This window comes from Dasypus novemcinctus, chromosome 16 (genome assembly GCF_030445035.2).
Source record: "Dasypus novemcinctus isolate mDasNov1 chromosome 16, mDasNov1.1.hap2, whole genome shotgun sequence".
NCBI lineage: Eukaryota > Metazoa > Chordata > Mammalia > Cingulata > Dasypodidae > Dasypus > Dasypus novemcinctus.
The window spans coordinates 28,835,848-28,848,623 of record NC_080688.1 but is presented as its reverse complement, the minus strand read 5'-3'; the positions used below and the strand labels follow the sequence as shown (position 1 = coordinate 28,848,623).

The 12,776-nt window shown below is 40.9% G+C and overlaps 1 protein-coding gene across 2 annotated transcripts in view; it reads right to left on the bottom strand.

Annotated features, from left to right (window-relative positions):
* The window catches only part of L3MBTL4 (L3MBTL histone methyl-lysine binding protein 4), a 492,971-nt gene that overhangs the window by 369,556 nt on the left and 110,639 nt on the right, over positions 1–12,776 (bottom strand). For both annotated transcript variants that reach the window (XM_004466967.3, XM_004466965.3), the window contains 2 exons: positions 6,678–6,744; positions 6,233–6,333 (listed from right to left, as the gene is read on the bottom strand). In XM_004466967.3, the coding sequence (XP_004467024.1) occupies positions 6,233–6,304 (72 nt within the window). In that variant the 5' untranslated portion in view covers positions 6,305–6,333; positions 6,678–6,744. The remainder of the gene's footprint in view (positions 1–6,232; positions 6,334–6,677; positions 6,745–12,776) is intronic.

Sequence of the window (12,776 nt, the reverse complement as noted above, 5' to 3'; positions counted from 1 at the left end):
AAATTTTAGTTGTGAAAACTGAACACAAAGCTTTGGGGAAAAACTAATAGTTCTCTGAAGAAGGGGAGATAGCAGTTTAAGGAACGTTTCAAAAAATAAGTCTCTGCTATGGTACATTTCTATTCACTAATTTAAAATCCGACATTTTGGAAGAGCACATCAGGAGGCGGGAGAACAACTCGAAGACTCCATGGCCTGGACCCTGGATTGGTACCAGAAGGGCAGACACGCCTTTACTTTCACTCAAGGTCCCAGAGTCACCTTCTAATTAATAACGTCTACATTTTTCTGTGGGTGAGCTCTGGTCAAGGGAACATATGAAGGATTTTCAACTACTGAGTTGGTCTGGCAGTTTCACATCAGCACCTGGGCAGGGTCAGGCAATGCCCCCTTCCTTCCCTGTCAAGCAGCGGTCCCAGAGCCCTAAGGAACTTGAGTATCTTGGCTGTTCTTCCACAGAACTTAGTAGCTGAGCCCCAAAGAGCACTGCATATCGGCTTCCTGAACAGTGTTTCCGGTAGAAAACACTGAAATCCCCTTCAAAGCTCCAATAACAAACTACTGGAATTTTAGCTGCTGTTTCAAATTATTGGTTGCTCTGATCCAATATGGGAGATGAACTGAAGACGAAATTAGTCCTTCCAATAAAAATACTGGGGTTTGTGGGAATTTTTTCCATTGTTCTATTGGAATTCAGATGCCGTTAGAGAGAGGGAAATGTTCTCATTTTGTTCAAATACTTGATAAATATAGCTTCAGTCTCTGAACGAAATATCTGCTCAGACATACAAAAAGTAAAGGGAAAAATATATAAAATATTCTTCAAAGCCTCTCCTTTCTACAGTTGCTCCATAAATAAATTAATACTTCTGGCTGTTGTAAACTGACATCAGTCTTGAGTTGGGAAAAGAAATGATAAATACTGCTGAAAACTTAGAAATTAAATAATCCTATCCTAACATTTTCTCAATATCTATTTAAATATATTACAAAAAATATTTCATCATCCTATGCCAGAATTTACACCATTGTCATTACATCGAGCCCAGTGGACACCACATCAGGTATAATACCCTCTGCTTTGCCACCAGATCTTCCGAGCTCGGCCACCTGACTTAACCTTTGACATTTTACAATCTCATTTCTCATAAATTGTTGGCTTAGTGATGTGAATAGATCCCTAGACATCTTCTCATCTAAGACTCTTGTTCTATGGTCAAGGAAACTGAGCTGTAGACTGGTTAAGAGACATGCCCCTGGTCACAGAGGTAGGTAGTGGCGGAGTGAAAGACTAAAATCCAAATATTCAGACTCTCAGCCCAACCTCAACTTACAACATGGCCAAGAGCAACATCTGCTTCAGTCAGACAAGTCATTAAAACCCCGCCATACAGTAAATGCCTGCCACATTTATTCCAACCCCATTCTTTTCCTCATGCTGCCTCTTGGCCCAGGCCTACCCTCGCTCTGGCCTGTCAACGTTCTTATTCCTCAAGGTTAGTTGCTTGGAGAGCATCCAGATATTAATAGGTAAATTAAGTGTATTCTGCCACATTGGATTTAAAAAGCATTTAGTTACAACAGAATAATAAAGCATTAAATATGAACACATTAGATAGTCTTCAACCTTCAAGGTCAGGCTCCAGTCCCCAATTTCTTCACCATCTCCAGCCCCATGTACCACAATGAATAATATCTCACATTTCTATCTCCCAAATTACTTAACTCACTAATTAGATCTAAATTTACTGATTTTAAGAGGTACAGAGGAAGAGGGAGACTAGGAACTAACATTTATTCAGTATCAAATATTTTATACACACAATTAGAGACCAAATCTTTTATTCTTGACCACGTATGGTCAAATAAAATTTTCTTTTTCATTTGGAAAACTTTATTTTTTGTGGGGAATTTGAAATTTTACAGACAACATATGGGTTAGAGGTTTGTGTCAAGAACACCGTCCTACACATTAAACATCTATCAAAAATGCTTAGTTTCCCCAATAACTAAGAGCCTACAGTTTATCAGTCAACTATAAAGGTGGTTGGTGGGAAAAGCTAGCAAATGGCACCCAAAATAACCCTTGTCTTGGTGCTAGATGTTGTGAAAAAGCATACTGTGTCCAGGAGTCTAAAAGCAGAGACAATCTCTCCCTTTACATTTGCAGCAGTGCTGCAGAGGCAGCCCCACAAACCAAAGCCCGTTAGCAGGTAGAATTCAGTAAACCACCACGTAAGACATGGCAGTAAAGCCTGAGGAAACAAAGTGCTCTTACAAATGCTGCCAGGGCGAGTACAAGAGTGGGGTGACCCCTTTGGATGATGATATGAAAGGTTTATCAAAATTTTAAATGCATATACCCTTCAGTAACGATACTTCCACAGACACAATTTTTACCCTATGAATCAACTGCAAAAGTATATCAAGATATGTGAGCAAAAACATTGGTTTTAACATGGCATGCAACCACAAAAAAATAAAAACAGCCAAAATGTTAACTATAGGGCCCTGTCTAAATATAAAATATAGTCTTTTTATGGAATGTATTACTATACACCATTAAAAAGAATGGGAAGATCTGCATCTCCACAATATACATCATTAAGTTCAAAAAAGCAAGGTAGAGAAGAAAAAGCAGAGTGTGTGCCCATTTGGGAAACACGTATTTGTGTATATATGCATGAATGTATGTACATAGATATGCGTGCATGCATGTATGTGTGCATGTACATATGCATATGTGTGTATGCATATATAAAGGATATAGGGGTTTTGCTCTTTTGTTTGTGTTTTCTGTATATTAATAATACACAAAAATCTGTATACAGGGGTCATATGTTGGAAAGGATTTGGAGGTATAGTTTGTATGAGGGGAATGGTGGAGAATTTACTTCTTATTTTAATACCTATCTGTTCTATTTTACTTTTTTAATCATGTGCCTGTATTTTGAGAAATACAAATAAATATTTTTAAATTTCTACACCATCTATTACATAGAAACCATTAGTCTAGGAAGACATTCACTGACAGATATTAATACTAGCATTTAAAAATTATTAGAGATTCGGGAAATGAAATTATTTGAAGGCTTTTTCACCTATCTCCTAGCAAATGTTTAGAAAGCAGCAATTGTTCGTTTGTTTTATGTTTTATCTACGTAATCTTTCAATGCTATTTTACCCGATTGATTGAAAATGTCACCTATAAAATCAGAAGAGTAACACAAAATAAAGAAGGTTATCAATATTTCAAGAAGTAGGGAAGCAGATTTGGCCCAATGGATAGGGCGTCTTCCTACCACATGGGAGGTCCAAGGTTCAAACCCCGGGCCTCCTGACCTGTGTGATGAGCTGGCCTACGCGCAGTGCTGATGCATACAAGGAGTGCCATGCCATGCAGGGGTGTCCCCCGTGTAGGGGAACCCCATGTGCAAGGAGTGCGCCCCGTAAAGAGAGCTGCCCAGCATGAAAAAGAAGTGCAGCCTGCCCAGGAATGGTGCCGCACACATGGAGAGAGCTGACACAGCAAGATGACGCAACCAAAAGAGACACAGATTGCAGGTGCCGCTAACAAGAATACAAGTGGACACAGAAGAACACACAGTGAATGGACACAGGGAGCAGACAACGGGGGGGAGGGGGGCAGGGAAGGGGAGAGAAATAAATTTAAAAAAATAAATCTTTAAAAAATATATATATATTTCAAGAAATCTAGCAAAATTCAAACACAACTGAGCCCCTTTTTCTCCACAGTGACTGTAGCAACAGATGTGAACCAGTTTACTGCAGTAAATTGTTAAATTCAACTAATGAAATGGACATTGCAACTGGAAAGGAGCCCCAAACTGACAATGTAATTTGGAATTCATCCTAAATGCACATATATATGGCCTATAAACAAGGAGATATTACAAGAACATCAAATCTTAAATTAGTATTATTGCCCTTTGAAATATTTTCTTACTATTAAACAAAGAAGTCTGTTTGCATGGAGATTCCACTAAACACCAAGAACATTTTTCAACAGATATTTCCAGAAATCCAGTCATCCAAGGCCCCACATTAAAACAGCACCTAAGGGCTGAGCAAGTCCGAGTTCAAAAAAAGGAAACGCCCAATGTAAGGTAGAAATATGGTAATGAAAGCACATGGACTAAGTTAGAAACCGAGTTGGACTTTAAGAGAAAACTGGGATTTGACATAATACAGAAGAGTTGCAACAGTTAAACGATGGTATCAGACAACTGAAGTACTAAGAGAACCAGTGACAATTTTAGCAGTTAAAAGAGAAATGATATTGATAAAAAGTGGCTGGATGGCAGAGAGGTAGTCTCAAATGTTTAACTAAAAGATTTTAGGAAAAATGCAGCAGTCAATATTGATTAACTGCAGCTGCATTAGTAAGTGAGATGCTTCTAGCTATTTCCCTTGGACAAAGGTTCTCAAACTTAAGAGTACAACAGAATCACCTGGAGAGGTTATTAAAGTACAGATGGCTGGGTCCCACCCCCCAGAGTTTCTGATTCAGTAGGTCTGGGGTAGGGTCCTAGAATTTGCATGTCTAATAAATCTGCCCATGATGCTGATCCTGCTGGACTGGGGCCCACACCTGAAGAAACACTACCCAGGAATAACCCTGAACACATCAAATAGTGAATTTCCTCATAACCATCTCCTCAGAGACACAAGACAACAAACCAAAACGCTAAGAAGAGTGGCATCCTCACATGACCTAAGAGAGGGGTAGGCCTGCCAAAGACTGGTGCAATAACCTTTTAGAAAGTAAGTTCTTCTCTGGAGTACACTTAGAACTTACAACTCTCCTGGAACTTGTCTAAGAGACTGAACTAATCTGGACCCAGGGAGTCGGTTCCCAGCACCATGCTAACCACCCCACTTCCCAGTGAGGTTCATCCTTAGGAAATAGCTCAAAAGCTATATTTAACATTTCTAAACAAAACTCAGACCAGACAGTCACTTGAAAAGTCACATTTAATGCTGGAGTCATCAAACCACACCTAACCTGGCATCAGGCCAAAGAGTGGATTAAGTTGTAGCACTTCATCACTGTAGTGAAAATAAATAACCACCGGCCACTTGAAGACTCCAAAACCACATCCAAGTAAATGATAAGACACCATGAGAAGGTTACTAACAAGAATGCTGAAATGGGTCATCACCCCAAAAACAGTCACATGAAGGTTTCCCAGTCACTTCTGCCCACCCTTCCATCAGCAGAAAAATAGTAAGTCACCATAAGTAAACAGCAGAGGTCACTATAGACATGATACACATTACATCATCAACCACTACATCTTTTCTTCCTAGTTAAAGCTCCCTGAAAGACGACAATGGCTTCCATGCACTCTTACTCTTCTGAGGACACCAGAGCTGATTCTGGCAGAAGTCTACACCATCCTCCTCCTCAACTAAGGCACCAACCACCACGATAAGCCATGGAGATAAGGACATGGTGCCGAAGTAGGAGCTAGAGAAAAACTCTTGCAGGTCACAAACCCCCTTCCCTATCAATGATGATCAATTACCTCCATCTTCCTATGTAGGTGTTGGAGATTGAACAAAAGTCACGCTCAGGTCCCAACCCCTGGTCCTGTGGGTGTGAACAGGACCTTGGAAGATATTATTAGTTAAAGTGTGCCCAACTGAATTGGGGGGGAGGCAGGGGAAGTCTTAATCCAATATGGCTAAAGTCCTCATAAGCAAAGGAGATTGGAACAGAAAGGAGAAGCCACCAAGAGCAAGCAGAAGCTGGAAGTCAACAGAACCTGGACGCCACCATGTGCATGACCAGCCGCATGGGCACTGCCATGTGATGGAAAGGCCGAAGATCCAAGGATGGCCGCAGCCAGTCCCAGGACAACACAGTCTTCAAGAAAGAGCACTGCCTTGCTGATGCCTGGGTTTGGGCTTCCCCTAGCTCAAAACCATGGGCCAATACATGCCTGTTGTTAAGTCAACCTACTGGGTGGTATTTGCTTTAGCAGCTAGGAAATTAAAACAAAAGGTCTCCTTTCAAATTGTCTTGTAAAATGTAACAGACTTTATGACACTCACATCCTTTGGCACTATTCATAAAGGTCAACCAGAAGCAACCAGTTTGAAGTGGCTGAAAATACATCAGTTATGGTTATATGAGCCATACAGTTCCACTGTATGTTTGAACAGAAAGCACGGGTTCTGAGAAGGAGCCCAGGCATGGACATCTCACCATGCATTCGCTCTGATTCAGACGCTCTTTGGAATCCACGCTGAGCCTCCTCTTCCTGTTGGGCTGTTTCATTGCACTTCACCGCTCTTAGCTGTGATTTTCTGCAAAGCAGGGCCAAATGAAAAGGTGGGGTTTTTTATCCCCAGACTTACTAAAACAAACCAAGCAAAAAAGCATGCTTTCACTTACAAATCTTACAATTGGTTGTTGTAAGCAATCTGATAAACTGACATAATTTAATTGCTGGTTTTATAGCCCCAACTATAACAATAAATAATGGGGGCAAGAGTTGAGTTTTCTACTTCATCTAGAACTTATATAATGAAGAAAACATGTATAGTTGATTTTGGTCATATTTGTTACAAAGCTTTTGTTTCTTTCCTTAGCTGGTCCAACCAGTTAGGATTCAGTGCATTCCCCCAAGACAGCTTCTGCTGACACTCACCTTTTGACTACAAGGCAGAGGTACTCTCTGTAAGAGGTCTTAGTCATACAAGGCATATCACAGCAACCTGGAACAAAGAAAATAAGGAAATGATCATTCATCAGTATATCAATAAACAGTAGCAGACATTATTTGGACAGTTAGTTGGACTGAGTTCTTTGGAAGAGCAGATCAACTGCCATAGAAAACCAACCACAATCTTATAAGAATATTACTGGGACCAAAATTCAAAGGATCATTCTTTTTAGATAATTTTAGCTACAATTGAAAAAATTTTTTTAATTAATAGACATAAATCGTCTATAGTCCTCAGTGCTTTAAAATGATCTAATCACCTCATACATCCAACTTTTTCCCTCCTTGATAATACAACCTGAGTAGTGCTCCCCAAATTTACAGACTTAACACTGCCACACCTGAGCTCATCGTTCGCCCACTGCCTCCCAGCACTAATCCATCATCCTGCTTTCACTCATGGCGTGAGCGACCACCCCTGTGCCCAGAGCCTCCCCTCCCAGTTTCGAGCTTGTGCACTGACAAGAACACCAGGCCCACAGGCATGTGGAGGCTGAGATCACCCTGGGCTCTGCTCACACACCAGGTTGCAGCTGCCCAGAAGAAGATACATCTTTTTCTAACTCAGACCCTTTGGGGCTAATGGTGGTCCACACTTTGTCTGAGTCAGTGACCTAAAAACTACCATCACTTCATCCTTCTCACTGCTGCCCCCCAGTTCTGCTGATCTCTAGTTTACTGAACATTTTTTGGATTCACCTTTGCCTTCTACTCCGACTAATTCTGTCCACCTCCAGTTTTAAGTTCCAGTCATTTCAAACATCATTACAGCGCCTTGGGTGTAACATGCCTGCTGCTCCGCAGACCTGTACTTTTGCCGGTCCCTCTACTTCTCAACACCTTCCCTATGACCTGCCCTTACCTTTTTCCATCTATCTAATTCTTATTCATCCTTTATAACCAAACTTAAAGAGACTTCATGTTCGTGATAACAGCCTTTCTTGACTACTTCCTGCTCCCCATGGATAGGTGGTCTTAGCCTCACTCTTTTTTTTTTTTAATTCATTTTTTTTTAAAATATTACATTCAAAAAATATGAGGTCCCCTTTCACCCCCACCGCCCCCACCCCACCACTCCCCCCACAGTAACACTCTCCCCCATCATCATGACACATCCATTGCATTTGGTGAGTACATCTCTGGGCATCGCTGCACCTCACGATCAATGGTCCACATCATAGCCCATACTCTCCCATATTCCATCCAGTGGGCCAAGGGAGGATCTACAATGTCCGGTAATTGTCTCTGCAGCACTACCTAGGACAACACCAAGTCCCAAAAATGCCTCCACATCTCATCTCCTCCTCCCATTTCCTGCACCTAGCAGCCACCATGGCCACTTTTTCCACACCAATGCCACATTTTCTCAATTACTAACCACAATAGTAAATGAATAGAATATCAGTAAGTCCACTCTAATCCTTACTGTATTCCTCCTTCCTGTGGACCTTGGCTTGGTTGTGTCCATTCCACATCTATGTCAAGAGGTTTAGCCTCACTCTTGTGATACCTATGCACACCTATGCCACAACACTTAACTCTTTTATATTCTGTTCTTCTACTTCAGCTATGTGTCTCCCCCTACCAGGCTGTAAGCATTCTAATGACAAGGACTGTGAATTTCCAATCCTTATTGTCCATTGTCTGCATAGTACCTGGCTCACAGCAGACTCTCAATATGTGTTTGTTGGCCTGAACTATATAAACAGATCTCTATGAATGACAGAGAAGCCTCAAAGTCTTTAAGTCCAATGGGTACTAGTTATTGTTGCATAGATTACAAAATCCCTATAGAATATTGTATGCCTAGAGGAAGCATAGTTCTCAAATTTAACTCCTTTCTCTTTTTCTTTAACAACAACAACAACAAAAACACTATTTGTATTTGTCAGTCATAGTGGTGCCAATGCAAAATACCAGAAATTGGTTGGATTTTATGAAGGGTATTTATTTGGGGTAGGAGCTTAAAGTTACCAGGCCATAAAGCCTAAGTTACTTCCCTCACCAAAATCTTTTGCCTGTGTTGGAGCAAGATGGCTGCTGACATCTGCCAGGGTTAAGGCTTCCTGGGTTCCTCTCCCTGGGTCTTGCTTCTCTCCCGGTTCAGGGTTCCTCTCTTCCCACGGCTCGTGTCTCTTTCCTCTGTGGGCTTACTTCCCAGGGCTCCAGCCTAAGACTTCAGCAACAAACTCCAAATTTAAAAAAGCTCCAACTCCGGCTTTGCCATGCCTTTTATCAGTGAGTCCCTACCCACCAAGGGACGCAAAGTCAACACCCTACTGATATGGCCCAATTAAAGCCCTAATCATAATTTAATCATGCCCAGGTACAGACCAGTTTACAAACATAATCCAATGTCTATTTTTGGAATTTATAACTATATCAAACTACTACACTTTTTTTTTTTTTTTGGTTCTAATAAGATGATATTTAACACTTCTTCATATCTGTTTGTTCCTAGTCAGATGATATCTATATCCTTAAGAGAGGTACTTACTAAATTCCATAGCATTACATTCATTTGGTAGGATGTAAATACAATTCATCATGCCAAGCTCCTGGTAATACTCTGAATATCTATGCAAATGAACAGCATACACTTGGTGCCTTTAGCAAAGTATTACTGCACGAGATAAAAGCTCTCCATAGGCTAGCTTGCCTTTCCTGATTTATAATACCGCATGGCTTGGCAAACTGACATCATCTGGCTCCTGAGGTTCTTCTCCTCACCAACAAAATAATCTGTTTTACTAATCCTTGGAAATTATCTCAATAACCTTAGCTTGTTTAGAACAACAAAAAAAATCTTAACTTAAATTATTAGGAGGGAAGTGGACTTGGCCCAATAGATAGGGCGTCTGCCCACCACATGGGAAGTCCACAGTTCAAACCAAGGGCCTCCTTGACCCGTGTGGAGCTGGCCCATGTGCAGTGCTGATGCGCGCAAGGAGTGCCGTGCCACGCAGGGGTGTCCTCCTTAGGGGAGCCCCACGCGCAAGGAGTGCGCCCTATAAGGAGAGCGCCCTATAAGGAGAGCCGCCCAGCGCCAAAGAAAGTGCAGGCTGCCCAGGAATGGTGCTGCACACACAGAGAGCTGACACAACAAGATGATGCAACAAAAAGAAACATAGATTCCGGGTGCCACTGATGAGGATGGAAGCAGTCACAGAAGAACACACAGCGAATGGACACAGAGAGCAGACACTGGGAGGGGGGAGGGGAGAGAAATAAATAAAAAATATATCTTTAAAAATAAATAAATAAATAAATAAATTATTAGAGCAGCAGATTTAGCTCAACGGATAGAGCATCTGCTTACCACATTGGAGGTCCGCAGTTCAAACCCAGGACCTCCTTGGCCCATGTGGAGCTGGTCCGTGCACAGTGCTAATGCGCGCAAGGAGTGCCCTGCCATGCAGGGATGTCCCCCACGTAGGGGAGCCCCACGTGCAAGGAGTGCACCCCATAAGGAGAGCCACCCAGCACGAAAGAAAGTCCAGCCTGCCCAGGAGTGGCGCAGCACACAGGGAGAGCTGATGCAGCAAGATGAGGCAACAAAAAGAGACACAGATTCCCATGCCGCTGACAAGAATAGAAGCAGACACAGAAGAACACACAGCAAATGGACACAGACAGCAGACAACTGGGGGGGGGGGTGGGAAGGGGAGAGAAATAAATAAATAAATCTAAAAACAATTATTATATAGAAAATTTTGTGCACCATGGATATATTTCAAAACACAGTTGAGTAACAATTGTACTCCCTTTAGATTTAAAATAAAGCAAAACATAAAAGCCCATATAAGATAATATTTGCTGCCAGACCAAAAAAAGGCATCAAATATAATAGATAAGAGATAGATGATGGATGATGGACAGACAGAGATAGACAGAAAGGTTTCATATAATACCTTCAAATGCCATTTCACAGAATGCATTCTAAGCAACCAAATGCAATACTTTCTTTGACATAAACTTAACCTCATAGGCTTGGAACATCATTAAAACATACAGATTCTTCTGATTGTCCGTAACACATGGCCTACTCACAGAGGTCCCTCAATGTTGAATCAGTCACATGCCTCCTTGCTGGGTTTTGAAGAAATAAAAAGTTTTTCAGAGTCAAGGAAAAAAAGCGTCAAATTGTAAAACACATTAAAGAATTATACTATGTAGCAGGGACGCTTAACCAGGGATACATGAGCTTGAATTGAAACTCAAAAAAGCACTTTATTCTTGCGGGGACATGTTGGTGCGGGTGTGATATAGTTATTAAATAATACACAGTGTAGTGTGGACTTAGTAAGGGGTCCGTGGTTTTCACCTGACTGGCCAAGGGGTCCCTGGAACACAAAAGGCTAAGAACCCCCGCTCTAGGGGAAGTAAAGGTAAACAGAGACAGAGAGGAGGCAGCCCAGTGTATGCCAGCTTTCTAACAACATCCAAGTACTGATTACAATAGGCAAGGGTATTTTAAGTTACCTTAATTACAGGAGCTTCTAAATATCATTTTATATTTTTAAAACAAGACAGAAATTTATGTAAATGGCTTGTATTTCTGTAAAAAAAAAATTGGAAATAGTGTACTGATTTTTCAAATTAATCCTCTTCATCAGTTTGCTTTCCTTTCATTACTAAGTAGTAGAATTCTGTTTGCACATTGCCAAACTCTTGTCTTACTGACCTCCTAATTAAGGAGACAAATAAGATTGTTTCAGCAACTTGAGACAGCAATGAATAGTTTCAATTCCTCAAATTAAAGGAGTCTGTAAACAACTACAGCCGTGGGCTGTCTGCCTATGCCGAGCTGCTATTTCTAATTCTTTCAAAAAAAATACTTACTGGTTTCCCATGGTGACCAGGACAGTCACAAGTACTCTGTGGGACATCAGGATGATTCATAAGATACTCCAAGAGGGGACGAGGGAAAGCAGTTCTATGCCCAGGGTCTCAGGACAGTTCTGGTATAAACACACACCTCCCACAGTGGCCTCATTATTCACAGCACTCCCTTTCACTTCCAAAATCGGCTCAGTTTTCATATATTTATATATGTAGTTATATGGTCACTGTGGGGATAAGGAACATGCTTAAATTTACAAGCAATGCAATGCCTGCCGTGAAAGAATTACAACGTGACATTCGTGTTTGGGGAAGGAGAATATATCCAACAAGAGAGATGGCAAAATACACCATGCAGAAAACATTTCACCTGCTTCTAGGATGTTGCACAGCACTGAAAGGGAATTTAACGCAAGAATATCAAGTACAAGTATCTGATTATTATATTTACTTTTCACTCTTTCGAAGATAATACCAAGCTAAAATGTATTCATCCAATTAATACTTAATCTTGGTAATACATCATTGTTGTTTCAATAAATTAATAAATGATTACAATTGAATGCATTTTGACAACTCTTGCATGAATTATTGACCCCTCTTAATCACAATAATAATAATGACAGCTAACATAATCTAAGTACCCGTATGTACCAGGCATAGCTGTAAGCTCTCTACAGGCACTCTCAACTAATGCTAATCACAAGGACTATTATACCTCCATTTTTACAGATGAGGAAACAAAGACACAGGTGATAAGGAACTTACCCAAGGTTATACAACAAATATGCAGGTAGTACAATCAAGAGCTCACTTATAAACATACTGCACAATGCTGTAGCTTTTGAATTCTCTTGTAAATTTAATCATCTGAAACTTAACCATCAGGTACACTACCCAAACCCTCTGTACATATGGGGAGTTAAGGGGGTGACACTACGGTTGATGGAGCACCTCCCAACCTCATCCAGCAGATTCAATCTGCGCCTCATATTGTCATTTTTATTACATCAGGGCAGCTGTCCACTCTCATTTTTTTAAATTTTACCTTTAATAGCTATTTTGAAACCTTAGCAAATTAATAGTCAGGAATTAAGTGGGTACTCATTAGACTTACACAAATACCTCATGATAATACCACAGGAAGTCCCCAACATTGCACACAGGGATGTCAGCACACAG